The 27953-nt window shown below is 64.0% G+C and overlaps 1 protein-coding gene across 1 annotated transcript; it reads left to right on the forward strand.

Annotated features, from left to right (window-relative positions):
* Nucleotides 1-4639: 4639 nt before the first annotated feature.
* On the forward strand, nucleotides 4640-27591 carry Dtx1 (deltex E3 ubiquitin ligase 1). Its single transcript, XM_042669093.1, has 9 exons — nucleotides 4640-4892; nucleotides 17953-18607; nucleotides 23789-23850; nucleotides 24146-24307; nucleotides 24507-24568; nucleotides 25011-25169; nucleotides 25246-25407; nucleotides 25508-25597; nucleotides 26322-27591. The coding sequence occupies exons 1-9, from the start codon at nucleotides 4868-4870 to the stop codon at nucleotides 26544-26546; spliced, it is 1602 nt and encodes a 533-aa protein (XP_042525027.1). The 5' UTR covers nucleotides 4640-4867; the 3' UTR covers nucleotides 26547-27591.
* The last annotated feature ends 362 nt before the right edge of the window (nucleotides 27592-27953 follow it).

Genomic DNA, 27953 nt, shown 5'->3' on the forward strand with positions numbered 1-27953 from the left:
CCCTCAGCAGGGTGGGGGTGGGGGTAGGAGAAGAGAAGAGAGGGAGGAGGAGGAGGACTGGGAGGAGGAGGAGGAGGACTGGGAAGAGGAGGAGGAGGAGGACTGGGAGGAAGAGGAGGAGGAGGAGGAGGAGGAGGACTGGGAGGAGGACTGGGAAGAGGAGGAGGACTGGGAGGAGGAGGGAGGAGGAGGGGGGGGAGGAGGAGGAGGAGGAGGAGGAGGAGGTGGTGGTGGCTGAGCCATTCTCCCATCCACATCCAAATCCCACAGCGAGGCTCACGTGGCCTCTCAGGGTAGAGCAGGTGAGACTGAACGTGGTGTCTACGAAGCGAGGTCACCAGATGGCCTGGTGTCTCAATGCCATCGTTGCAGGTCCCCAGGAGGGCGGCAGGACAGGGGACGGGCAGTGGGGACAGAGAGGCCCTGGGCAGCCCTGGCCCTGGAAGATGGTGGCGGGAGCAGGAGCCAAAGAGGGCCAGCAGGGGGACCACAGAGGGGTGGATTTGCACTCAGAGCCCCGGGGAGGAGCCAGCCCAGCCCACATCTTGATTCCAGGACTTCTGTCTGACCTCCAGGACGGCAAGGCAATCAACAAGCCTTGTGTAAGCCTGCAAGTCCATGGTCACTCACTAGCGTGGCCTGAGTGACCTTGGACAAGGGCCTCTGTTGCCTGGTTTGCCATCTGAGCAACTGTGCCGGGACGCAGTATAGAGACTCAAACAAGCGACAAACACACAGAGCCCGGGAAGGTCCCATTCAGGTGAGTCCTGGGCCTCTCCCCGGGTCTTGGCCTCTGATTCCAGCCCACTCACCCCGGCTCTCCCTCCATCCCCCCTCCCATACACAAATGCTGGGGGATCTCCTGTGTATCCTGCCTACAAAACTCAACTTGTCCCTGGACAGCAGAGGGCCAGCGGGTGTCAGCTGCATGGCCAGGGTCCAGGAAGGGAGCCCATGGGCATCTGCTCAACACTGCTGAGCTGTAAACTCAGAGAATCAAGTCGGTGACTCTTATATGATGCATTTTTACCATAAGAGAAAGGAAATTGAAGCCAGGTGCCAGTGACTCACGCCTGTTATCCTAGCTACTCAGGAGACTGAGATCTGAGGATCACGGTTCAAAGCCAGCCCAGGCAGGAAAGTCCCTGAGACTCTTTTCTCCAATGAACGACCAGAAAACCGGAAGTTGTACTGTGGCTCAAGTGGTAGAGCGCTGGCCTTGAGCTGAAGAGCTTAGGGACAGTGCCCAGGCCCAGAGTTTAAAGCCCCACGACAGACAAAAAAATATAATAATAATAACAACAATAATAATAAATGACCCATAAAATGCTCCAGAATAACAAGTTACCAGAATGGGTCACCAGGGGGCGCTCTGCACCCGCACCCATTTCATTTCCCACCCCAGCCCCAAGCTGTGATTTCTAGAGGAGAAAGGCTCAGGGTCCTGGGGCCACACGGCCTCCTCCCTCCTCCTTGCCACCCCACCCCATGCTTCCTCCAGCCCTCAGCCCCTTCTTTCTCTGGATTCCTTCCCCTATGGCCCCAGCTGAGGCAGGAGGTCCAGTGCCTCTAGGCTGCAGGTTGATGAAGGGCAAAGTAGCCCGTGACAGAGGAGGCGAGCAAGGCCCAGGAAGGTGTGGGACCCCCAGCAGGAAGAGACAGGGCTGCCCCATCCCGTCCAGGTCAGCCAGAGCTGGGCTTCCAGGCCTGGGCCTCCCTGGCCTCGGTTTCTCAGCTGTCAAATGGGGATAATGGCTGAAGCAGCCCAGGTTGAGTTGGAACTCAGGAGTTCTTCCTCCCCCTCGGGAGAGCTGGGATTACAGGTGTGTGCAACCACCCCATACCCAGCTTCCATAAACGGGTTCAGACTGAATGAACCAGTGCATGGCCCCCACACAGGCCCTGAGGGCTGAGTGCCGCCGCCCACTCAGCGCTCTCGGTTTCAATTCCTCAAATCGAGGGAAGAAAAGAAAAAAGAAGAAAGAAATCCAGACCAGGCCTACGACATCCGTTTCTGGGGGCACAGCCTGTGCACGGGACAGTTTTAATACTCCCCAGGGAGTCTGGCGGGGAGTGAACGTCACCCAGAGCCACAGCCAGGAGTCTTTCCGGCCACATGGCCACATCAGGTGGACTTCCTCTCCTTCCTGCCCCTTGCCTGTGCTAGTGGGGTCCCAAAAATCGCCCCGGGGCCCAACCTCTGATCCACCTCTGACCCCTCCTTGGACCCTGTGTCTGGCCCGTCGGAGTGGCTGGCACCACGTGGATAAGGCAGATCAAGGAACACGGACATGGGGGACAGATCACGGAAGGCTTCCTGGTAGAGGTGACCGTGGTCGGGCTGTGACAGCCTGAGGCAGGAAGTCCAGAGCCCTGGGTTCCTCTGTGTATTTCTGGTCATTGGTAAGAGGGGTGGCACCTCTGTGTCCCCCAGAAAGCATTGGGGAGCCTGGCTACAGTCGCACCGCTGGGCGCCCCTGTGTGAGTCCCCAGGCTGGCCCGGCCCTGCCCCAGCCCGGCCCGGCCCGGCCTCTCCCTCCAGTCTGCAGCCCGAGCTGGGACAGCCCATCTAGCTGGCCTGGAGGACTGAGGAGGACATGGGGGGGGGGGGGTGCTGGAGAGGCGCCTGGAGCCAGGTCACCCCAGCTCCTGGGGTGTCCAGGGGCGTGTGGGCCGAGCTGGACAGGCCCTGCGAGTGTGACCCCGGTGTGTGTCCAGATGGACAGCGCACCTTTCATCTTCCCCAATCTAAACACGCGCAGGCCGCGGGTGTGTGGTGTGTGTGTGAGTGTGTGAGGGGTGTGTGTGACTGTGTGGTGTGTGTGTGTGTGTGTGTGGTGTGTGTGTGTGTGTGTGTGGTGTGTGTGTGTGTGTGTGGTGTGTGAGTGTGTGTGGTGTGTGTGTGGTGTGAGTGTGTGGTGTGTGTGTGTGTGGTGTGTGTGTGGTGTGTGTGGTGTGTGTGTGAGTGTGTGTGGTGTGTGTGAGTGTGTGTGAGAGGTGTACACACACCTCTCCTCAGCTGCACACAGCTGGTGGAGAAGGGGGCCCGCTGCCCCCCACTCCCCTCCGCCCGCCGCCGCTGACTCTGGCGAGGGGGCACCTGTTGATCTCAGGCAGCTGCGGCCGCCCCTCCCTGGAGGCGGGGCCTCTCCGACCCCCCACCCGAGGGGCCGGGGTTGAGGGGGCCCGCGTGGGGGGTGAGGGGGCCCGCGTGGGGGGTGAGGGGGCCCGCGTGGGGGTGAGGGGGCCCGCGTGGGGGTGAGGGGGCCCGCGTGGGGGGTGAGGGGGCCCGCGTGGGGGGTGAGGGGGCCCGCGTGGCTGCGGGGGGGGGGCCCGCGTGGGGGGGTGAGGGGGCCCGCGTGGGGGTGAGGGGGCCCGCGTGGGGGTGAGGGGGCCCGCGTGGCTGCGGGGGGGGGGGGGGCAGAGCCCGGGGCAGGGCAGGGCACTGCCGGGGTTCCGCGAGGCCACCCCCTCCCCCCTCCCTCCCTCCCCCTCCCTCCCCCTCCCTCCCCCCTCCCCCTTCCTCCCCCTCCCCCTCTCTCTCCCTCCCTCCCCCTCCCCCTCCCCCGCGGCTTCGCCCGCCCCCCCCCCCGCAGGGATCGCGGGCCGGCCCAGCCCCCAGCCGGCTCCGGACGCCCCGCAGCGTGTGCTGAGCTCCCTCGGTGCGGACACGCCCGGGCCGCGCGGCGATGGGTGGGGTCCGGGCCGGGCCCCGACCCCCGGCCCCCGGGTGCCCGGCGCCCCGGAGCCCGGCGCGGGGCGGCGGGCGGGCCCGGCGGGGGCTCGGGGCGCCCGGCGCGGTCTCCGCCCCTTCCTCCGCCCCCGCCCCGCCCCCGCCGGGATCCCGGCGCCGCGTCGCCGCCCGCGGCTCCCGCGTCCGTCCGTCGTCGGTCGGTCTGTCGGTCCGCCGGCCGCTGAGTCGCGCCTCCGGGGCCTTGGGAGGCAGAGGGCTCCCCCGCTTCTTCTCTCCCGGGTCCCCCCGACCCCCGATCTCCGCGGGGACCCGGAGCTGCGGGGCGGAGACCGAGCCGGGAAGGGCCGCGCCCGAGCCAGGCGGTGAGCGCGGCGCGGGGTCCCCGGCGGCGCCCCGCGGGGCCGAGGGCGGGGTGGGGGCGGCCGGGCCGGGCGGCGACCCCCGAGGGGCGCGGGGGCCGCGCGGGCCCGGCGGGCGCGGGCCGGGATCGCGGCGGGGGGCGGCGAGCCGGGGCTGGGGGGGGCTGCGGGCCGCGAGACTCGGGAACCCGCGCCCCGGCCCGACCCCCGCCCGCCGCGCAGGGCCCGCGCGCCCCCTGAAGGCCTCTCCCCCTCCCGCAGGTCGCGCCGGACGCGCGGGCCGCGCCCCCGGCCCCCGCCCCTTTCCCGGGCGCCCCGCCATCGCCCAGGCCGCCCAGCCCGTCGTGGAGAGGGGACGCGGGGGTGCGCGGGATCCGGGGCGCCGCGGGGAGGCCGGGCCGGGCCGCGGGGCCCCGGGACGGAGCCGGGCCCTGGGCGGGGGTTGTGGGGGGAGCGCCGGGCGGGGGCGGCCGCTGACCCAGCTCGGGGGGCCGCCCCGAGCCTGAGGCCCCCGGCCTGCGCCCCGCGCCGCGCGCCCGCCCGGGGCCCCCCGCGCGCGCGCCGCGCCCCCGCCGCCGCCGCCATGGCTCGGGCCGCGCCGGGCGCCGTGGCCGGCGGAGGGCTGGGCTTCCCCCCGCAGAACGTGGCCCGGGTGGTCGTGTGGGAGTGGCTGAACGAGCACGGCCGCTGGCGGCCCTACACGGCCACCGTGAGCCACCACATCGAGAGCGCGCTCAAGGAGGACGCGCGCGGCTCCGTGGTGCTGGGCCAGGTGGACGCGCAGCTCGTGCCCTACATCATCGACCTGCAGTCCATGCACCAGTTCCGGCAGGACACGGGTGAGCGCCCCCCCTCCCCCCGGGACCCCCCGCCCCCCGGGCCAGGCCTGGAGGCCGCACCCCCTCACCCTGCTCACCTGTACCAGGGGCACACCCACAGGCGAAAGAGACAGCTGAGCAGTCACCAAAGATGGTGTGTGTGTGAGTGTGAGTGCGTGTGACTGGACTCAGGACCAGGCGCCGCCCCTGTGCCCCCCCCCCCCCCCACACAAGGCTGGTGCTCTACCACTTGAGCCAGAGCTCCACGTCCAGCTTCTTGCTGGTCACGGGGAGATGAGACTCCACGACTTTCCTTCCCCCTGCTCCAGGGTTGGCTTTGGATTGGCATCCTCATACCTCGCCAGGATGGCCGGCGTGAGCCCCCAGGCCCAGCTCTGTGGGTCTTTTTTCTCTCTCCCCTTCCCCAGACCCCGGGCAGTGGGAGTGGCTACTGTGTTGGCAGCTGTAGGTCAGGGTGGCAGGCCGAGACACGGGGTCCCTCCCCCGGGGACCCTGAGAGATTTAAAATGCAGAGCTGGGGTTGGAAGCCAGGCAGTTGGGTTCTGTGGCCTGGCGGTGGCGGGGACTGGTTGTGGGGCGGGGGGGATGTGGCATTGGTGGCCGGCCGGCGGAGTGGGGCATCCGGAGAGCCACAGAGGGCTGTGGGAGTCAGAGGTGGAGGCGTCGGTTGAGGGGGGCATGCATGGCGGCCCTGGTGATGTTGGAGCCGGTGGCGTTGGCGGCTGATTCGGTGGCGGGGCGGGGTGTGTGGAGCAGTGATGGCATGGTATTGGTAATGAAGTGACAGGTGGCTGGCGATGGGGACCCATGGCCCCTGTCCTGGGGCCTGTCCCCCAGCGGGAAGCTTCTGGTGTCTTTGTCCCAGCTCCCCCCGTGCGTCCGGGCTGCGCTGCGGCCTGAGCCGGCCGTTCTGTGGCCCCGACCGTGGGCTCAGGGCTGCCCCCCCCCTCTGGCCACACGTGGCTGCGTAGGCCCTGCTCTGTTGTAGTGACATCGCCCCACAGGCCCCACAGCCGCAGGCTAGCCATGCGTGGCGGCCGTGGACGGGAGACCCGCCATTCCTGCAGGCCTCCAGGCCCGGAGCGGAGCTCAGCGCGGTCCAAGAATACAGCGGCTCCAAGAATACATGGCTCCATTTCATACCTGTGTCCCCACGGCCCCCGGCGCTGGCTGAGGTCGAGTCGCGGTGATCATTTGCTTATTCCATCCTGTCATCATTGGCCGCCTGTGTGTCAGACGGTGCTATGCTGGGCAGACCTTAGTAGGAGGCCTACCGTGAGAAAGTGAACAGGGAATCATGCGGATCGTCCATTGCAGGTCGGCAAGCATAGGACAAACAGGAGAAGCTTGGGGGGAGGCTGGCATGAAGAAGTGATGTTTGAGAGGCCAGTGTGTGGGGCAGAAGGAAACAGCTAGTGCAAAGGTCCTGGGGTCGGAAGGAACAGCTTCCATTCAAGTGCATTGTGTTTGGCTTGCAGTGAACAGGGAAGGTGGGGCAAGACGAAATTGGAGCAAGGAGCGGGTGTGCGGAGCGGGCTAGCAAACCCGGCTAGCCGTGGGATAGGGCTCTGAGCGTGATCCTGGGAGGAGAGAGGTCACATTGTCCAGTCTCGTGCCCGCTGTCTCACAGGGAGGCCAAGAGCCTCGCAGGGAATGGGAAGCGGCGGCCGGCCCTGCCTTGTGCTGCCTTGGGTCTTGGATGGTGGGGGGCAGGGGCCGGGGCCTGGCTGGGTGACCGGTGCTCTGTGGTCAGAGCTGGTGCTAGCGGAAGTTGTGCGGCCTTCACTTGGGTCGGGAAGCTGCAAAGTGGAGCCAGCCCCGCCCGAGGAACCTTGGATCCCTGTCCCTCTCAGTAGCACCCCTTCTACGCTCGGCCCTCAGGGGGTCCCCCAGAGGTTCAGACTCATCACTTCCCCCTGCCTTCCAGAACTCCAAGCCAAGGCCCACGCCAAGCCTGTTAGCCAGAAGTAGGGAAAACACTGATCTGCCCGCAGACCCTGGGAATCCGCCAGGACCCCTGGCGATGGGGGATGGGGGGCGGGTAAAAGACCCGTGGGGCTGGCTGGGACCCGGGTCCCGAGGGGAGGGCAGCTGGAGGACACTCCAGGAGCCAAGCAGGGGAGGGGAGAGGAGGTCTCCCTCCCGCTGGGGCCAGGGGGAGCAGTCTGAAGGCGCCTGGCTCCCAGCAGCCCTGGGCCTCAGTTTCCAGGTCAGTGAAATGGGCCCGGGCGTCGCCCGGCTGTGGGGGTGCTGGACTGCAAGCACCAGCTGTTTGCCTGGCATCTGTGCCCGTGGTGGATGCAAGAGACAAACATGCCAAGCCGGCCCAGGCACAGACCATCACACGTGTAATCTCAGCTCCTGGAGCAGGGCTGGGGGCAGGGTGGGGCCAAAAGCACAGCGTCTGCCCTGAGTTCAAATCAGATCCTCTCTGTTGGGGGGGGGGTGGGGAACAGGAGGGAAAGAGAGGAGAGAGAGAGAGAGAGAGAGGTCCAACACCTTGGAAATGTGTTCTGCACGCAGTTGTGCTACCCAGACGTGTCGAATCTGTGCTGAAATGCACAAAGTTTTGGTCTCCATTTGCTAATGATAAAATTAGCTAAGTTTCCTCAGCCTGGGGGGGGCAGGGCGGGGGGAGGCAGCGGCGTGGCCTGGTTTTGTGGGTGCCCAGATCTGGGAGCTGGCTGGCTTTTCTGAAGGGGGCAGGGGGCGGGTCTTCTCCCTCAGGTCCCGTGAGACCCACGAGGGTTGGGGACCATGCCTTGACCTCAAGGGGGCGGGAGCAGGGGGGGGGGGCAGGCGGGCCCGAGGCTGGGAGCTCACGTTTTCACAGCTGCTTTTTCTGGACGGTTTCTAACTGCCGGAGCAGTGCGGGGTTCCTGAGCTGCACAGAAACAAGTGTTTGGTTTGGGGTGGGGGGAGGGGGGGTGTCCGGTGTAGTCGCGGTTCCCGGCCCCCTGTTCTCGTGTCTCATGATCCTGCCCTGGGCGTGGGTGGCTGGCTTAGGGCACAGGTAATGGCTGGGCTCAGCCTGCCCTAGTTGCCATCCACCCCCTCCCCAAGGTAACTCAGGGCCTGTGCAGCCCCGTTCCCCACCCCTGGGGGGAGGGGGTGTCTGAGGAGAGGATCAAGGGGGAACCAGCAGGGAGGATACACAGCCCACACCAAGGAAAGTACTTCCAGAACAGACACAGGTGGAGGGATGGACAGAGGCCCAGAGAGAGTGCGTGACTCACCCAAGGTCACACAGCCTAGCTAGCTGTCCTCCACTGAAACCAGGCTTCCAAAAACAGATCTCAAGGATAGGAAACAAGGCGATGTTCCTGCTGGGGCTGAGATCTTTCCTCCTGCGTCTCTGGAGAGCTCTGCTGGGGCCGTTGTCGGATGGGATCCAAGGCAGGGACCTTCACCATTACCCCAGAGGTCCCCAGGCCCTGGATCCCGGGTTACAGGGCCCTGGGGAGACCCCGGGCTGGGCCTGACTTCAAGGTCAGGAAGGGACATCTTGGGGACCAGCTGTGGGTCCCCGTCACGAGCCTGTATTTCTCTTTCCTCCTCTGTGGACCTATTTTTCTTGTGTGGGGGGCGGGGTAGTACTAAGGTCTGAACTGAGGGCCTCAGACTTACTTAGCTGGTGCTCTACCACTCGAGCCACGCCTCCAGCCTAGCGTTTAGCTGGTTATTTTGGAGATAGAGTCTCCAGGACTTTTCTGCCTGGATTGGCTTTGATTCAAAATCCTCCCCATCTCAACCTGCGGAGTCGGTAGGATTGCAGGTGTGAGGCACCACGCCCGGCAGTAGACTGACCTGGCTGGCTTCCTGCTATTCAGACACCAGTCCACCATCATTTCTATGTCGCCATTGGTGGCTGTCCAATCCTGGGCCTGACTCGGGCGCACAAAGCCAACAACACAACCCAGCCCCTTGCTGTCTAGGTGACCCTGCGCACACCACTTAACCTCTCTGGGCCTCAGTAAAATGAAAACTAAATACGGTTCCTACCTGAGCAGGTGGCCAAGAGGGCTACATGAGATCCTCACACGGGAAAAACACAAGAACAATCTTTGTGGGGGTCGGCTCATGTGGAGAAAACATCTGAATTCTTCAGTGGAGGGGTCGGGGACTAGCAGGAGGTCTTCCTGTGGGAGGAGGGCTGGCTGCAGGTGTCAGCGGAGAGCTCAGGCCCTGGGGACAGAGGGACAGGGGTCCCCTGGGACCCACAGACCTGGAAGGCGGGGCTGCCAGCTGGTGCCCTTTAGTGGCCTGGTCCTGAGGGACCCAGAGCTACAGGGCAGGCGCAGCCTCATTAATTACAGCCTCAGGGGGCCGGTGATGGAGTGGGGGGAGGGGAGGGCTGGAAGGGGGGCGCAGGGGGGCAGGGCCCGCTAATCCCCATCGCTGTCACCCCCGGCTCAGGGCACGGACCCCTGCCCCAGCTGGGAGCAGGTGGGCTGCGGTGCAGGCCGGGTCCGCCAGCTCTGAGTACCATGGACAGCGCCCCGAGCCCCGCCTGTGGGGTTCAGATCCAGGTCTCTCCTGCTCTGCCCACCCCCCTCGAGGCCTGTGCAGTCTAACCTAAGGAGGAGGAAGGTGCTGGAAGCTGGGATGGCTCTGAGAGGGGCTGTGGACAGAGGGGTGATGTGGGGGGATGTGGGGCTGAGGGGAGGGGGCGAAGAGGGAGGGGCACTTGAGATGGCAGAGCTGTGATTGGTATGATCCCCATGCATAGCCGCTCAGGTAGAAGGCCAGGGGTCCCCAGCCATTCCCTGGGGTACAGGGGCCCCCGATTCTGCCCCAGCCTCTCTCCTCTCCACGGCCTGAGGCGGTGGACATGCATGGCTGTTTCCCCCTCCCCTCCTATTGACCCCACCCGGCCAGGGCCCTTGGCCTGGACACAGCCCCAGACCTAGAATCACCACCTCTAGATTGGGCTGGTGAGCCCAGGGAGGGGGGGGGGCTGAGGCTTTGTACAAGCCACACCCCTTTTCCAAGCCTCAGTTTCCCCTCCTGTAATGCCGCCTGGACAACAGCCTCTCAAGGGATCAGAGGTGCGCATTTGTTCATTCTGTGGGAGTTTAATGAGCACCTACTGTGCGCCCGGAGCTTTAGCAGTGTGGATCGGTACCCAGACTCCTCCCCTCCCCTCCTCCTCCCCTGGGGGGGGTGAGGTAGGGGGCCCAGGACGCAGGGAAGTTCCTGACTGTGGAGTCCCAATGAGCCGCCAGGCCAGGCCGGGCGGGGGCTGCACCCGGGACCCGGGTCTCTGCCTCTCTGGCTCCACCCATGGTGCAGGCAGCCTCCACTGCCCGGATGGCCAGTGCCAGGGCAGTGCCTGGCTGGCGCAGGCCCTGAGCCCAGCACTGACATGCAGAACAAAGGATGACCCTGCCAGCTGCCGGGCCTTTTCTCCCGGTGACAGTGGGGCAGCCACTGCGAACCTTTGTCGCTCTCCCTCCCTGGGAAAGAGCAAGCACGCTGGGCAGCACCGGGCCTCGGGCCTTGGGCCTCCACCTTCCGGCTTCCTCGGCCCCGGGAATGGAGGGTTTGTTGTGTGCAGGTGTGAGACCTCAGGCTCTGGGGTAGTGACAGGGCCCCAGTTCAGAGCCGTCTCTCCACGGTGAGTCCATCTTAGCCACGTATCTGTCCGTCCCCCTGGGACTCTGTGTCCCCGTGTACACAGAGGCTGCAGATTCAGGTACAGGCCGCCCTCCGCGAAGTGTGGGTGGGACAGGGTTTTCTCACGGCCGCGTTCCCGAGCGCCTGGATCACAGCGGGCACCCAATCACTGCGTGAACGTGTGTGGGGAGGGCGGGGACTCAGCCCCGTCGGCCAGGGGGCTGGTCTCGGCCACAGCCTTGGATACTGAAGATCTGGGACATCTCCACTTGCCCGGGCTCACCCCGATTTTCAAGTGTGCTCGCTGCTGCTTCATTCGGGTTGTTCCGGGTTTGAACTCAGGGTCTTGCCCTTGCTGGGAAGCGCTCTACCACCTAAGCCATGCTTCCAGAGACACACTCCCAGCTGGAAAGACGCTGCAGGCAGAGGGGCTCAGAGGCACGTTGGAACTCGGGAGGCTCGGGATTTCCAGGCTGTGTCCAGCCTTCGAAGCTGAGCTCAGGAATCTAAGGCAGGTTCTCTTGGTGTCTGTGGAGCTGAGATGCGCAGGATCATGGCTGAGTTTGTGCAAGGGCCCTGGGGCTGCCCGTGGAGGCAGAGGGTAGAAACCCTGGGAACGAGCCTGGCTGTGTAAAGCTGCGTGACTTTGTGCCAGGTCTTCTGACTCGGTGCATGTAAGAATCTAGAATCATGAGGACAAGTGCCACAGCCCCTCAGCCTTCCCCAGGCAGAACTTAGGGCCTCCCCCACCTCCTCCCCCACACCCCCTCTCCCCCCAGCCAGCCTGGCAGCCAGCAGCCCACTGGGAGCTGGGGCAACTCCAACAGAGCTAAAACCACTAATGGGCTGGGGTTTAACCTAAGGAGTCCCTGAGGAGCTCGGGGGAAACCCGAGCTGTGCTGTATTGATTGACGCAGCCGAGATCCACAGGTGGCCCCGCTTGGCCAGTGCCCTGCACCGGCTTCCACACGTTCTCACAGGGCCTCAGTTTCCCCATTGGCCAAGCAGCCCCGAGTTAGTCCTGGGTGTCACTGGCATTCTGGGGTGGGGAGGGGCAGCCAGTCCTGCAGGCGATCAGCCCCAAAGTAAAGGGAGAAGGTCATGAGAGGCCAGTCCAGGAGCCGAGCTTCGGCCATACCCCTGTTGTGGTCGAACCTCCGCGTCTCAGTTTTCTTCTCAGACACGTGGGCTTGTGAAGGCAGAGCCGGCAGGGGGCCTGGGGCTGGGGGCGGGGCCGACCAGCGGGCTGCAACCTCGGCTGGGCTCCCCAACAGGCCTGGGCCTCCGCCTCCCAATCTGTAAATGTGGGGCTATGGGCTGGGCTCCGGTGGCTCCCTCCGGTCATCCCAGCCACTCAGGAAGCGGAGAGCTGAGGAGCCTGGTTCAACGCCAACCCGGGCAGGAAAGTCCAATTAAGCAAAAAAAAACGCTGGGAGTGGCACTGTGGCTGAAGCAGGAGTGTGCCAGCCTTGAGCAAAAGCAGCTCAGGGACCGCAGGTGCTCGGGCCCTGAGTTCAAGCCCCAGGATGGGCACGAAAAGAAGAGACAGAAAAGAGAGGGCGCTGAGATTGGCGTTGCAGCGCAAGTGCCGACCCCCGAGCCAGGGCATGTGGCCTATCCCCAGGCCGGGGAGGGGGCTCCCGCAGGACTTGGGGTGCAGAGGGCCTCCCCACTGCACCCTGGCACTGGTGCTGCTCCACCCACTGCCCAGGCCCCAGCACAGCCCCAACAGGACGTCCCGTGACAGCCTCCCACGGCCCTCCTTCCGCCCAGGCCCTGGGGGGGGCCCCAAGCTGAGGTCATTTCCCTCCAGGAAGCCACCCCCAAAGGGAGGAACCCCTGCTGGGCTCTGAGGCTGTCCCAGCTCTGGGAGGGTCAAGCAGGTGGCTCTGGACCCCGACCTCTGTCTGTGGGGTGAGCTGAAGAAGGTGGAGTCCTCCCAGCATCCCACTGCCAGGCGGGGGAGGGGGGGGGCGGGGATCAGATCCGTGCCCAGCTTCCAAAGCAGTCACTCACGTGGCTATCCTGGAAGCAAACTGGGGTCCTGAGGTCCCCGTGGCTGGACGTATCCAAGGCCAGGCCTGGACCATCCTTCATCTACAATGGAGCTTCATCCTCAGCTCTCTGCTCTTGGCTAAGATTTCCCCTCTGCCCCTGCCTCCACTTCCCCACCTGTAAAGTGGGTGCAATTCAGGCAGCAGAGGGAAGGAGCCAACATGCTGAGTTGAGCGCAGGGGCCGCACGCAGAAGGGGCTCAGGAAGGTGGCTGGGTGCCATTTCTGCCCCCCCCCCCCCGTCTCTCCCCCCTGATTCGGGGCCTTAGTCTCTGTTCCTCTCTGCCTCACTGTCACCGCCCCATCTCCAGGTTTCCGCTTTGCGTTTGTCTCTCCGACTTGTCTCTCTGACCCCCTTGGCCGCCCCCCACTGGCTCCCACTTTGGTCTTGGTGTCTGTGTCTCCCCCACCCCCCAGCCTCCTCCCCAGCCAGCCCAGCCCACCCGGACCGAAGCCCCTTTACCCTCAGCTCCGCGGCTGGACAGAGATGGGAGTGTTTCAAGCAAACATTCTTGCGGGGCCAGTGGGAAGGGGTGAAAACAAAAAGCCAACACACAAAGACCAGGCCGCAAGTGGAGGCTTGTCCGGGGTCCCCGACTGCCATGGAGACGCAGCAGTCCAATGCCAGGCCCAGAGGGGTGTGGTGGCCTGGGGGCCCCTGGCAGAGCCCCGAGCCAGGCCGGCCTTTCACAGGATCAGGAGCCTCTGGCTCTCTGGTTCCATCAGCAAATCTAGGCCCCAGCCGCTGTCTGTGGAGGAGGGGAGCGACCAGCGCTTCAATCCAGGGCCGTGGTCTAGGCAGATCACCAGGGAACCGGCTGCCCACCCCCCCGGGGCCTGGTCCACAGCCAGCCTGGGTCAGAGAGATGGACGATGGACAGGCGCAGGACGCAGCGGGCAAAGCAGGGTACAGGGCTCAGAGGAGAGCGGCTGCCCTAATTACTCTAGCTCTCCAGGTTCCAATCCGGTTTCAAAAGGACTCCAGAGACGCAGCCTTTAATAAGTACCTGTAAACAGACTGGGAAATCGATGCCTGGTAAATAGAGCCCTAGAGGGGCTGGCGGGGGCTGGCTAGCTCCCAGCATCCTTTGCAGCAGAGCTGACCTCTGGAACCTCCCCCCTGCGGCCCCTATCTCCCCACCCCACGTCCAGGACCTAGCTCTCCCGTCTCCCGCTGCAGACAGCCAAGTAGGCCACAGCTGCAGATATCAGATGGGCTTCGGCCTTCCTGCTGGGGGAAAGCCACAGTGAGTCTGACCTGATCCTTGATCTCCCGAAAGCCCCACCCCGTGAGGGCGGTTAGGAACAAAGGCAAATCATTTAATGCCAGTGTCTAGATACACCTGCACTGGGGGAATAAAAGCTGTGCCAGTAGAAGGCTGGGATGGGGAGGAATGAAGTCTGAGACCAACCAGCACAAAATGGTCACGAGAGACTCTCATCTCCACCAACAAAAATCTGGACATGGTGTCGCCAACATCCCCACAGGAGGCCCAGGCCAGCCCTGCACAGAGGGAAACCCAGTTTGAACAAAAAAGAACATAAAGGGCTGAGGATGTGGCTGAAGTGGTAAAATGCCTGCCTGGCAAGCACAGGGCTCTGAGTTCAAACCCCAGTACCACTAAAATTAAATATTAAACCTGCGTAGGATATCGAGACCAGTAACTTTTAAAAGCCCTGGCTGGAGGCGATGGGCAGACACAGAGGGCTTTGTTGGATGCGTAGGAGTTCACCATTGAGGCTGGGGACAATGACTGTGGGTGACATGGGACAGAGCTGCGGTAGTTAGCATCACGGATCGTGACTTGTCTGCCGAGTGCTTTGCAGCGTTCCTCTGCCCTCGCCTCTCTGAGGTGAGAATTGTTATCCACATTTTCCAGAGCAAACAGGGGCCGCGTGCCGAGCAAGGATTTCTCCCAGGCCCGAGAGAACTCCGAGCTGCTTTTCTCTGGATCACCAGGCTGGTCCTGCACGGCCCAGCCCTCCCCACCCTCCCCTCCCAGTCCCCCCACCCGGCTCCGGACCCAGGCCTCTCTCCACCTTCCTGGCCCCACCACCCTTTGCCCTCAGCTCAGTTCCTCCTGCACTTGGGGAAACCGAGGCCCTGAGCGGGGAGCTCAGCACCCAGGCACAGCGGGTTCAGGATCTGGGCTTTCCTCCCTCACTGGCCCCTCCCAGGCCTGCTCTGGACGAGGGAGAAATCAGTACACAGGCGCTCAGTAGAAATGATAAATGAGACTGTACGTCAGGCCCCGCCCAGGGCCGGGTTAGTCTTCCTCTGATTGGCTGGAGTATGGCAGACCCAGGGCTCAGCCTCGGGCCCACACCCTGCCCCTCTCCAATCAATAGCTTCAGCTCCAGGCCTCGGTTTCCCCTGCTGGCTGAGTAGTTGGTGGGTTGGGTCAGAGCAAGGAGGAGGGGTGGGCTTCACCAGGACTGCCCCCCTCACTGCAGATCCCTGGGTCAGGCGCTGGGGGACCCCCCCCCCCCCAGGGATGCTCACCCAAGAGGAAGGTCTGCACCTACCCGTTTTCCAGATGAGAAATCGAAGCGGAAAGACATGGGGTCACCTGACCAGTCATGGACTGGAAAGTGGGAGGTACCAGGTCTTGAAATGAGGTAGGGGGTTTCCACCTGGACCCTGTGCTCTGCAGAAACTCACTCTCATTCCTGTGGCCCAGTAACTGTTTGGGGACAAGCCTTTTGGATTAGCCCCAACCCATTTTCAACACAGAGCCACTGTGGCATAGGCAGGCTCGGGGGGCCTGGCGTGCAGCTGGGAGGCCCTGTGGGCAGCTTTCTGGCAGACCTGCCAAATGAATCAGTGAAGGAATTTTCCCACGCCAGCCCCAGGATTCTAGAGCAAGCCAAAGGCTCTGATAAGTCCTGCATCCCGGACTGTTAGTGGGGGTTAGCGCAAGGCTTCCCATGGGGACTGGCTCAGGGGAAGCTGAGCTTTGGCAAATGTGTAGCCAAGGTGGGGAGTGCCCCAGCATTCAAAGTGGGGTGTGTGTACCCACCCAGTCAGGGGACCAGGAGCCACTGCAGGGTGTGGGTCTGGAAGGAGCACTCTGCATGGAGCCCTGCAAATACCACAGGGGGCTGGTGTTTACCAAAGGAAGAAAGATATGAATAAATAAGGACGGGACCGTGTTTGAAGGGATAAAGGCCTAAACCATGGCTGGGTGTGGTAGTGCACACCTGTAATTCCAGCACTCAGGAGGCAGAGGCAGGAAGGTCTCGGGTTTTGTTTGTTTGCTTGCTTTGGTCTGGTCGTGGGGCCTGAACTCTGGGCCTGGGCGCTGTCCCTCAGCTCTTCAGCTCAAGGCTAACACTCTACCACTTGAGCCACAGCACCACTTCTGGCTTTTTTTCTTTTTGCTTATGTGGTGCTGAGGAATCGAACCCAGGGCCTCAAGCATGCAAGGCAAGCGCTCTACCACTGAGCCACCTTCCCAGCCCCCAAGGTCTCAGGTTTGAGACCAGAGTGGGCGATAGTACACAAACAGACAGAACCCTGTCTCAAAAAGAAGAGGCCAAACCCCAAAGCTACGGGTACATGAACTAATGGACTTTATTCACCCGACACCGCCTCAGGTGCTGGTTTTATAGCTGGAAATAAAACAGAATGGCCACCCAGCGGCCGTTACACTTAGCAGGGAGGGGGGCAGAAGCAGGACAAGGGGTCGGACAGAAAACCTCCGGGATGAGGGAGGAGCAGGGCGGGAAGGGGGATGGATGAGGGCAGGGTGGGTGAGAGAAGGAATGAATGAATGAACACAAAGATGGCGGATGAGCGCGGGAAGGCATGAGCTAGTGCTGGGCTGGTGCTGGGCTCAGGACCGAGCTGAATGAGTGGGGAAGGTGTGAACAATTGCATGGCCCGGTGGGTGAGCCGAGGATGGGCAAGCGCAGGAAGGCACGAGCCAAAGGGTCATACTATCCGGGGCTGGGCCAGTGCAGGGTTCGAATTCATCACCGAGTGAATGAATGAATGAATGAATGAATGAACTGTACCTGGGAAGAATGGGGGGGGGGAGAGAGGTGAGGCAGGGCGGCGGCCTGGGGCCCTGGTGGGCACATTTCCTCCCCAGGCCCCTTTGTGAGGGCCACGGCCTGAACCCCGATCCACAACATCCTGTCCCCACTGAGCCCGGCCTGGGGCCCCAGGACCGGCCTGAGCTGGCAGGGGGGAGAAGGAGGGCTGGCCTGTGGCCTGTGTGCGCTGATCTGTCCCCCTTGTCCCCCCGTCCCCCCTGTCCTCCCGTCCCCTGTCCTCCCGTCCCCCCGTCCCCACTGTTCCCCCCGTCCCCCCGTCCCCCCATCCCCCGTCCCCCCTGTCCTCCTGTCCACCCCGTCCCCCGTCCCCCCCGTCCCCCGTCCCCCCGTCCCCCGTCCCCCCCCGTCCCCCGTCCCCCCCCGTCCCCCGTCCCCCCGTCCCCCGTCCCCCCTGTCCTCCTGTCCACCCCGTCCCCCGTCCCCCCCGTCCCCTGTCCCCTGTCCCCCCGTCCCCCGTCCCCCCCGTCCCCCGTCCCCCCCCGTCCCCCGTCCCCCCGTCCCCCGTCCCCCCTGTCCTCCTGTCCACCCCGTCCCCCCCGTCCCCCGTCCCCCCGTCCCCCCGTCCCCCGTCCCCCCGTCCTCCTGTCCACCCCGTCCCCCGTCCCCCCCGTCCCCCGTCCCCCCGTCCCCCCCGTCCCCCGTCCCCCCCCGTCCCCCCGTCCCCCGTCCCCCCGTCCCCCCTGTCCTCCTGTCCACCCCGTCCCCCGTCCCCCCCGTCCCCCCCGTCCCCCGTCCCCCCGTCCCCCGTCCCCCGTCTCCCCCCTTCCCCCCGTCCCCCGTCCCCCCGTCCCCCCGTCCCCCGTCCCCCGTCCCCCGTCCCCCCGTCCCCCCCCGTCCCCCGTCCCCCCGCCCCCCCCGTCCCCCCGTCCCCCGTCCCCCCGTCCCCCCGTCCCCCCCGTCCCCCCGTCCCCCCGCCCCCCCCCGTCCCCCCCGTCCCCCCGTCCCCCGTCCCCCCGTCCCCCCGTCCCCCCCGTCCCCCCGTCCCCCCGTCCCCCCGTCCCCCCCCGTCCCCCCGTCCCCCCGTCCCCCCCCCGTCCCCCCGTCCCCCCGTCCCCCCCGTCCCCCGTCCCCCCGTCCCCCCGTCCCCCCCGTCCCCCCCGTCCCCCGTCCCCCCGTCCCCCCGCCCCCCCCGTCCCCCCCGTCCCCCCGTCTCCCGTCCCCCCGTCCCCCCCGTCCCCCCGTCCCCCCGTCCCCCCCGCCCCCCCCCGTCCCCCCGTCCCCCCGTCCCCCCCCCGTCCCCCCGTCCCCCCGTCCCCCCGTCCCCCCCGTCCCCCCGTCCCCCCGTCCCCCCCGCCCCCCGTCCCCCGTCCCCCGTCCCCCGTCCCCCGCAGGCACCATGCGCCCCGTGCGCCGCAACTTCTTCGAGCCGTCGTCGGCGCCGGGCAAGGGCATCGTGTGGGAGTGGGAGGCGGACGGCGGCGCGTGGACGGCCTACGACATGGACGTGTGCATCACCATCCAGAACGCCTACGAGAAGCGGCACCCGTGGCTCGACCTGTCCTCGCTGGGCTTCTGCTACCTCATCATCTTCGGCAGCATGTCGCAGATGAACCGGCAGACGCGCCGCCGCCGCCGCCTGCGCCGCCGGCTGGACCTGGCCTACCCGCTGACGGTGGGCGCCGTGCCGCGCTCGCAGTCCTGGCCGGTGGGCGCGGGCCCCGGCCGGCCGTGCTCGTGCGCGCAGTGCCTGCTGGTGGACTGCACGCGCGCCGCCTCCAACGCCGTGCTGGCCTCGCAGCGCCGCCGCGCGCCGCCGCCGCCCGCCGCCGCCGCCGCGCGCGCCCTGCGCCCCAGCGCCACCTTCGCGGGCGCCGCGCTCTGGGCCGCGCCCGCCGCCGCCAACGCCGCCGCAGCCGAGCCCGCGCCCGCCGCCACCGCCGGCCCCGCGCGCGCCCCCGACGCCGCGCCCGCCCCGGGACAGAACAACCTCAACCGGCCCGGGCCCCAGCGCGCCGCCGCCGGCTCGCGCGCCTCCATCCCGCCCGGGTAAGACGGGGCCCGCCCGCGGGCGCACACACACGGCCGGCCGCGCGCCCGCGTCCCTGTCCCTGCTGCCCCGGAGGGTCGCCGTGCCAGGCCAGTCCGGGCAGGAAAAGTCCAGAATCTTCCCGAAGTGGAGCTGTGGCTCAAGTGGTGGAGAGCCAGCCTTGAGCGAAAAAGCTCAGGGACAGCGCCCAGGCCCCGAGTTCAAGTCCCGGGAGTAGCACACACACACACACACACACCCCAAAACAAGCCGGGTGATGGTGCGTGGCTCAGGCTTGCAATCCTAGGTTCTCAGGAGGCTGAGATCTGAGGATCCCAGTTCGAAGTCAGCCCAGGCAGGAAACACTCTTTTTTTTTTTTTTTTTTGGGTCCGGTCGTGGGGCCTGAACTCTGGGCAGGGCGCTGTCCCTCAGCTCTTCAGCTCAGGGCTAGCGCTCTACCACTTGAGCCACAGCGCCACTTCCGGCTTTTTTCTTTTTGCTTATGTGGTGCTGAGGAATCGAACCCAGGGCCTCAGGCATGCTAGGCAAGCACTCTACCACTGAGCCATCCTCCCAGCCCAGGAAAGACTCTTTATCTCCAAGGAGCAACCAGAAAAGCAGAAGTGGTGTTGTGGCCCAAAGGGGTAGAACACTGGCCTTGAGCGAAAAAGCTGAGAGACAGTGCCCAGGCCCCAAGTTCAAGTCTCTGGACTAGTATACACACACACACACCCCAGAACAACAAAAACCCATATCACCCCCAGTTAAAGACAAGGAGACAAAGCCTGGGAGGGCACTCCCAGGTGACAGGGTCCCCAGGTACCACCAAGAGTCCCAGATTCCTCATGCTTCCTTCCTACATGACCCCTGCAGTCCATGGCTCCCCCAAACAGCTCTGGGGACCCATCGTGCCCGCGAGGCTGGAGGTGGGGAACCCTCCGGCAGCACCCACCCTGCAGGATCCCAGAGCTGGGCTGCCCAGTGTGGACCTGGAGGCCTGTGGGTTGCGTCTGGCATCTGCTTGGTCCTGTGATCGTGGCCCCTCCCCTCTGCCTTATTAGGATGGTTCTCAAACTGGGTTCCAGGTGGGACACATGGGGTGCCTTGGGATGGGGCTTTGGGGAAGGGAGGTCATACATGTCCTGTCTCCTGCCTTACCCACAGCTCTCTTGGGGGGGTGGCTCTTTTCTGCAGGGCTTTCACTCTTTTCAACAGGATTTCACTGAGGAAGGTACCCCAGGTCATACGGAGTTTAGAAATCCCGGGGTGCAATGTGCGAGGCATGCACAGGGGAAACAGCTTTTTCTGCTGAGGGAGTTTGAGGGCAGGCTTCCAGGGCGGGCTGGGAATTCCTCTGCTTTTCTGCGCCGTGCTGAGTCTCCAGGTGTGTGCTGTGGTTGTGTGTGAGCAGACCCACAGACAGACAGATGGAGAGACAGACAGGAAGGTAGTCACACAGCCATGACAGAGTCTACCTGTGCAGGGAGGGGCAGGCTGGCGGTGGGGGCGCGGGGTGCGGTGAGAGGAGGTGCACAGAAAGGCCGTTGCGGGTAGAGGGAACTGCCAGTGCGTCTGCCAGGGAGCTAGGAGGACGCGGCCTCCACCCTGCCGGGCAGAGCACTAGGCAGGGGGTCTGGATGAGCTCGGAAGGTTCCAGAGACCACACAGGAGTAGAGGCTCACTTGTAGAAACAGTGGGGGCTGAGATGGAGTGTGTCTGAGCTGTGGGGAGAAGGAGAGGGTGGCCTCATCATTGAACATCCTCTTCTCACTAGCCTGCGCCCCCATTTCCCTTGCCCACCCCCTGCTATTCTAGCCCTTCCTGCACCCAGCAGGAAGGTGGGAGATGGGGGTGGAGGGGCCATGTGAGGCCATGTGAGGCCCTCCACCCTCTGCAGGGATGCAAGCCCAGCCCCTCCCCCCCACAGCCCCTCAACCCACCCTCCCCAGCCAGCCGAGCGAGCCCCTCAACTCCCAAATCCAAGCCAAGAAGCCCCAGCTAAAAATACCCCTAGCTCTGGGGGGAGGGGGAATGGGGGGGAGAGGCCCCAAGGTGGGGGGTGGGAGAGGAGAGTGGGGTGGCCAACCCCATCCTCCAGTGCTGATGCTTACAGTTGCCAAGGCAACGAAAGCCCCGTGGCAGCCTGGGATTGGAGGCAGGGGGGAGGGGGTGGTCCCTGCTGAGCCACACAGCCTGGCCTCCCTCCCCCCCAGCCTGCTGGCTGGGCCTCTCCTCCCCAGCTCTGTCCCTGTGTCTGTCTGTCTGTGGCCTTCTGAGCACCCCCCCATCCCGCAGTGGCCCCACTTCACAGCGAGGGGCAGAGACCCTGCCTCAGGGCTGCAGTTCTGGTGCGCGCCCTGGGCCCTGCCCCGTGTGTCCTCACTTCACCCCGCTGCCGCTGCCCTGCTCCCGTTCTTCCTCGCACGGAGGTTGTCCTGCTGGATCTGGCCGCCCTGGCCCGATTGCTTTTCACTCCATGCTCCCTTTAGAGAGCCAGCCTCACATCCAGCCCCTCCTGGGGTCCTGGAGCGAGACCCCAGTGCAGGAACCCCCAAGTCCGCCCCTAACCAGGCCTGTGGGGCTCTCCCTCCACAACTGCCTGCAGGTGGGCCTCTTTGTCTTCCTGCCTCTGTCCCTCTGTCTGTCTGTCTCTCTCCTCAACCCCACCTGACTGGTCTCTCCCGTCTTTCCTCTCAGCCCATCCCTCTCTTTTTGCTTCAATCTCCCGTCAGGCAGACTTGGGCAAGTGTCTTTGCTTCCCTGGACTCAGTTTCCCCATCTGACAAAGCTCAGCCACCAGCTGACTTGAGATGACTGACAGGCTCTCCTCGTCCCACCCTGGAGGGGGCACGGGAGGGAGGACAGAGAGGAGGAGTAACCGGCCTGGAGGCCCACAGCCAGCCGAGGCAGAGCTTTAACCGCGGCTTTTTCCACCGGCCCCTGGGGAGGGGGGGGGGGAGTGGGCAGAGAGCCAGCTGGCAGCGTGGGCCCGAGGGGCCCACAGGGTGGGGAAGATCTGCCCCGCCCCCCCACAGGTCACCGTCCAGCCCTGCCGAACACAGCTGGGCAGCTGGGCGGACAGCGGAGCTTCACTCAGACTTTCCACCCCATGGGGGAGGGAAGCACAGTGCGGGCCTGCTTGGGTTTGCCAGGGAGAAGCCCTGGCATACAGGGCCTTGCTCGCTCGCTCGCTCCCACCCCGGGTGGCATTCCTCACGCTGGGAGACGGGTTCAGAAGGCTAAGACACTTGCTCAGCCCCATGCGTTTCAGCCTGACTACACCCATTCGCCACAGGCCAGGCCCTCCCTGCGAGGAGACTGCGAGCCCCGGGAGAGGGGAGGGGCCCGCCCAGGCCCAGGTCAGGCCCAGCTTGGCATTCCCTCTTGTGTGTCCTTGCTCAACCCGTCACCCCTCCTGGTCTTGGAAAGGGGTTGGCATAAGGCCAGATGTCAAAGCACCTGCATCTGAAAATCTGGCCTGCCAATCATGATCAGCCTGGCACAACATTGCCAACCTCATGGGTGCCAGAGGCACATGTGGACGTTCTGCCAGCCTGAGAGCCTGCGCAGAGATTTTATGTTTGAGAATAAGGCACTTCCCCCCCCCCTCCTAAGTAGCACATTGAAAGGACTCAAAGGTCCAAATCAATCCAAAACTGTTCACCCCCTGCAGGTTCCCGGCAGGCCCCAGCTCCCCCCCCCTCCTCCCCCCCTTTTCCTGGCCCCAGAGCTGTAACCTTGCCTCACCCGAGGTCACCCCCCCCCCCCTGCCCCCACCTGAACCGCTTCCTGCCCTGCTCCCTGGGAGGCCAAACCTCACAGTCTGGTCTGTACCACGTGGCTGCTGCTGGCTGGCAGGCGTGGGAACCGCTGGCCTCCCCCCCTACCCCCCCTCAGGCAGAGAGAGCCGGCTGGGGGACCAGGAGAGTACAAAAGCTGAGAACGAAGGCCCCTGGAGCAATCTGAACCCCAAATTCCAATCACCCCTCTCCAACTGTTTCTCAAGGGACACTGTCAGCACAAGAAGAACCAAGGTCCCCCAGAATGTGGGTGCTGGAGCCAGGAAGAGGGGGGACCCCAAACTGCGTGGCTGCCCTAAGGAAGCCAGACCTGGCTTCTGCTCTATACAGGAGGAACTCAAAGGATTCCTCAGACTGGGCCTGGGAAGGCAGGGCTGGCCAGGATGGAGGCCCCCAGGCGATAGAAAGAGTTCTCACTGAGCAGAGGAAGCTGTGTGTCCCACATCAAAAAGGGGCCCCCCATGGCTCCCACGCTCGGCCTCATGGGAACTTGGCTACCCGAAGTTCTCGAGGACAGCCTGCAGACTGTGGGAGGCCAGGGCCCAGTTCAGGGCCACCCCACATCAGCAGTTCACTAGTAGATAAGTGAAAGACAGCCCATGGGCAGACTGCTATAACCTCCATCCTGGGTGCCAAACTGACTTTTGTAAGGCAGAACTCTGGGTTTTACAGGATTCCAGAAATGATCTGAAATGGGCTCTTCTTGGAGTTCCCTGCCCAGTCTCAGTAAGAACAGTGGCCTCAATTGGATCAGACTTTGGGCAGCTGTAGAACAGAGGTATCAAGCTTTCCTGATTGATTGAGTCTGCCTGGAGAGCTGTGATGGGTTGTGATGCCTGCCAGGGTAGGAACGAGGGGATGGTGGTATATGTGCCCTCCATTTCTAGATAGGCTGCCTAGGACCACATGACTTTGGAAGCCTAGCATGATAGCACACACTTATAATCCAACCCTGCAGGAGGATCATGAGTTCCAGGACAGCCTGGCTGACATAATGAGACTGTCCCCCCACCCCCCTCAAAGAAGCCTTTGGAAACTGACATTGTTGTGTTGCTAACCGTGTGTCCTCATGCAGGGCTTATTGGAGGCTCTCTTGTGTTCAGTGACGTTGAATCCCTGAGAGGGCGACAGACAGGGGCTCCAGATTCATTCTTTATTCTTCATTAACTTTGAGAGACGTGAAGTCACTAATAATTGCTCTGTGACCAATAAAGGGAGAGCTGGAGGCCCAGCCCCTGGCCCTGGGGAGGAGGCGGTGCTGGCCCTGCCCTCTGTCCCAGGCCCGTAGCTGGGTGGGTTTCCTGCATGGCAGACAGGTGCGAAGAAGCCAGAGACAGAAGGAAAACTAGGGTTCCCTGACGGAGTTCAAGTCCAGCTGTGGCCTCATCTTATCCCGGCAGGGTCCCCGCGCTTCCCGTGAAGAACCTGAATGGTACTGGACCTGTGCACCCGGCCCTAGCAGGTGAGGCCAGCCAGGGCGGGAAGCAAGGGCGGGGCCTGTGGGGAGGGTGTACCCCACCCACCCATAGCCAGGTGGGTGGAGTCTGGGGAGCCCCGCCCACTATCCTTGCCAAAGGCTCACAGAGGGTGCGGCCCCAGGACCCGATCCCTTCAATCCACCAATGGCGGGAGAGTATCCGTGTGGTGGGCGTGGCTTGACAGCGCCGGCTCAGGATCGCCATGGGGGCGTGGCCTGCAGTGTCGCCCCGCCCCTGACCGCTGCGGTGGGCGTGGCCTTGCTGTCCATCCTGCCCCAGGCATGACCGGGATCCTGCTGTGCGCCGCGGGGCTGCCCGTGTGCCTGACCCGTGCCCCCAAACCCGTCCTGCACCCGCCACCCGTGAGCAAGAGCGACGTGAAGCCCGTGCCCGGCGTGCCCGGCGTGTGCCGCAAGACCAAAAAGAAGCACCTCAAGAAAAGTAAGCCCCCGGGCCCTCCCCCCGCATTCTCAGGCCGGCCCCTCCTGCCCCTGCCCCCTTGTCTCTGAGCCTGCCCACCCACCCTCCTGCCACCCCGGCCTGGGCTCTGCCAACCCCACCCTGGCCCATCCACAGCCAAGCCCTCCAGGGTGGACGCTGGGTGGATGCCCTCCAACCCCCACTGCCCGTGTCCCTGCAGGTAAGAACCCCGAGGACGTGGTCAGAAGATACATGCAGAAGGTGAAAAACCCACCGGATGAGGTGAGCAGCCGGGGAGGATGGGCCTGGGCAGCCTGGAGAGAACCCGGCCTGCACTCCACCCTGGGCAGCTCCCCCGGGCCTGGCCTTCCAGCCTTCCCTGCCTCCCAGGGGCCCTGACAGACACGGGCGCTGGCCTCCCTGAATCTCATGTCCACTTCAGATGGCTGACAGTTTCCGGTCACCCCCCAACACACACACACACATCTCCACAAAATGTTTTGAAGTTTCCATTTTGGGGTGGTTAATCCTTTAATCCAACCGGACAGGGGCCTGGCTGATGGATCTGAATTTAACGGATGAAGGCTGTGTTCTCTCCATTTGCCAGATGGGTGTTACAGGCAGGGCTTGTGGTGTGTGAGTGTGTGTGTGTGTGTGATACATGTACGTGCTGCTCGGAGGCTCCCACCTCCCCAGCCCTCAGTTTCCCTTGGGGCCCCTCCAGGACTGCACCATCTGCATGGAGCGGCTGGTCACGGCATCGGGCTACGAGGGCGTGCTGCGGCACAAGGGGGTGCGGCCGGAGCTCGTGGGCCGCCTGGGCCGCTGCGGCCACATGTACCACCTGCTGTGCCTCGTGGCCATGTACTCCAATGGAAATAAGGTGGGCCAGGCCCCCATGGGGGGTGGGAACCCCCCCTGCACCCCAGTGGGGCTCACCTCCGGCCTCCCCGCCCCAGGATGGCAGCCTGCAATGCCCCACCTGCAAGGCCATCTATGGGGAGAAGACGGGGACCCAGCCCCCCGGGAAGATGGAGTTCCACCTCATCCCGCACTCGCTGCCTGGCTTCGCGGACACGCAGACAATCCGCATCGTCTACGACATCCCCACGGGCATCCAAGTGAGGCCCGCCCCGCAGCCCCCAGGCCCTGCCTGAGGCCCTCCCCCACCCCCACCCCCCAGCCATGTGTCTGTGGTCTAAGCTACCATGCCTCCTGCAGGGACCTGAGCACCCCAACCCGGGAAAGAAGTTCACCGCCAGAGGCTTCCCACGACACTGCTATCTGCCTAACAATGAGAAGGGCCGGAAGGTGGGTCTGCCCCCCACCCCACCCCCAGTCCCTGCTGGCCCCCAAACTAGCACCTGAACAGCTCTGCCCACCTCCTTCATACACACCCCCATCTCAGAAGCCTGTTGAGGTCAGATCTTCACCCCATTTTAGAGAAAGAGATGCGAAGTTTCAGGGAGGGAAGGTCGTTTGCCTGCAATCAAACAGACATGAAATGGTAGAGCTGGGATTTGAACCCAAGCAGTCCAAGCCCTTCCTTCATCCACTACCATGCCGGAGGTTGTCTGACTTTACTTTTTCCTGTATGTGTGTGCCAGTCCTGGGGCTTGAACTCAGAGCCTGGACTCTGTCCCTTACCTAGCGCTATATCACTTGAGCCACAGCTCTACTTCTGACTTTTTGCTGGTTACTTGGATGGAGATAAGTCTCAGGAAGCTTCTTGCCTGGGCTGGCTTTGAATCACCATCTTCAGGTCTCAGCCTCCCGAGTACCTAGCACGACATCTGTGTGCCACCAGCACCCAGTTACTTTTTGTGTGTTTTCAAGAGAAGCCAGAAATTAAGATTTTCATAGAAACTTTGGGGTAGGGAGGAGTTCACTGAGTGGCTGTTGAATGCAGCCCAGGGTCCAATGCAAATACAAGCTAGGGCCACCAGGCCGACAGGGCTTAGCAGACATGGAGTCTCAGGAGGCAGGGTGGCAGTTGGAGCCCCGGGTGACCGGTGCCCGCCCCGGCCCCCCACAGGTGCTGAGACTGCTGATCACAGCCTGGGAGCGCAGGCTCATCTTCACCATCGGCACGTCCAGCACCACCGGAGAGTCAGACACCGTGGTGTGGAACGAGATCCACCACAAGACCGAGTTCGGGTCCAACCTCACGGGCCACGGCTACCCGGATGCCAGCTACCTGGACAACGTGCTGGCCGAGCTCACCGCCCAGGGCGTATCCGAGGCTTCGGCCAAGGCCTGAGGCCCGGGCTGCTCACCTTCCCTCCCGCTTCGCCCCTGCATCTCCAGCAGGTGTGCCCCGGCCACCCAGGTCCCGCACTGGGAGGAGCCTTCGAAAGCCGGAATTGTTCAGGGGACCTGGCTGATGGCAGTCGGGGTGATGGCCACACACCAGGCCAGCTGGCTCCGACCTGAAGCTTCCAGAGAGGGCCAGAGAGAAAGAGAGAGAGAGAGAGAGGGCTGGAAACCACAGAAACATCCCTACCAAAAAGACAGCATCCAGCATCCACCCCTCATTCACAAACACGTGTCCTGTTGAACACATGCACGCACACCCACGTGCCTCTACCTTCCCCCCTACACCAGGGGAGAAGAGAAAAGAACCCCCCCCATGACACCCCATGTGGTCCCACCTGTGTTCCTGGGGCAGCTGCCCACACTGATTTGCTCTCCCGACTCAGGTGGGCACTGACAGGTCTATGGACCCCTGAGGGACGGAGGAAGCCCTGTCACCCCTCGCCTCCTGTGTCATCTCTGCTCCCCAGCAACTGGACACTGTGGGCCTGTGGGGCAAAACCCCCAGATTAGCTTTACATAGGTGGACTGGAGCCAGCAGAGAGGTTCTTGTTTTGTGCGTGTGTCGGTCTTTGTCCTTCTGGGACCCTGCCCCCACCCCGTTCCCCCCCCCCCCTCGTCTGATCTGCCGGCCTTACATCTATCCCAGATAAAGGCACTTTTCTTCATCCCACCCCATCTTGTCCACCAAACCACTCCCGACTCTGTGAAGGCTTCAGGACCAAGAGGAAGAGGCCTCCTCCAGGCCTGTACTAGGGAACAGGAGAGCTGACAGCAGAGAGTTAACTCCCCTCTCCTGGGGGGCGGGGAGTGGGCGGCTGACCGTCTCCAGCCAACCAGAGGCCTGTTGCCTAGGCAACTCACCAGCTCCGCCTCTGTTGATTGGCTGCCCAGGTGGAAGTCAGCCAAGATTTAAAGGGAAGCCAGCTGATGGCTCTTTTGAAAACCTACCAGTCCCACTGTGGGCGGAGAAATAAATGGTCTTTCTCATCGCCCAGTCTTTACCTGCCAAGAAGGGGGCTGGGTGCCTGTGATGCTGGTGGGGGGCATGGGGGAGGGAGTCCTTCAGGAACGATGGCTGGGAAGGGATTGGCAAGCTGAGGGCCAGGGACTTGGGCAGCTGGTGATGCCATGGAAGGAGAGGGAAGAAGGAAAGGGGCAGAGCCTGACACCCTCCGAAGAGACCTCCTTGCACAGGGCCAGGGCACAGCGCACCCACGTTGCTCCCTGAGGCAGGGATGAGGGGACCTCAGGCTGGGAGCCTGGGGGTGAGAGCCTGAGGAGCAGCTAGGGGTGAGCTGGGATCGGAGGCCAGGAAATGTTCCGGAGGCTGCCGGGTGGCCCGCAGGCAGCT

The sequence above is a fragment of the Dipodomys spectabilis genome, unplaced genomic scaffold (genome assembly GCF_019054845.1).
Source record: "Dipodomys spectabilis isolate Male_0828 unplaced genomic scaffold, ASM1905484v1 ptg000480l, whole genome shotgun sequence".
NCBI classification, from domain to species: domain Eukaryota; kingdom Metazoa; phylum Chordata; class Mammalia; order Rodentia; family Heteromyidae; genus Dipodomys; species Dipodomys spectabilis.

Bases quoted from the DNA above. Each gene is read 5' to 3' on its own strand.
- Dtx1 (XM_042669093.1), top strand. From the start codon at position 4,868: ATGCACCAGTTCCGGCAGGACACGG. The intron at 4,893-17,952 runs GTGAGCGCCCCC...CGTCCCCCGCAG, and splicing joins CCAGTTCCGGCAGGACACGG to GCACCATGCGCCCCGTGCGC. The intron at 25,408-25,507 runs GTGAGGCCCGCC...TGCCTCCTGCAG, and splicing joins ACATCCCCACGGGCATCCAA to GGACCTGAGCACCCCAACCC.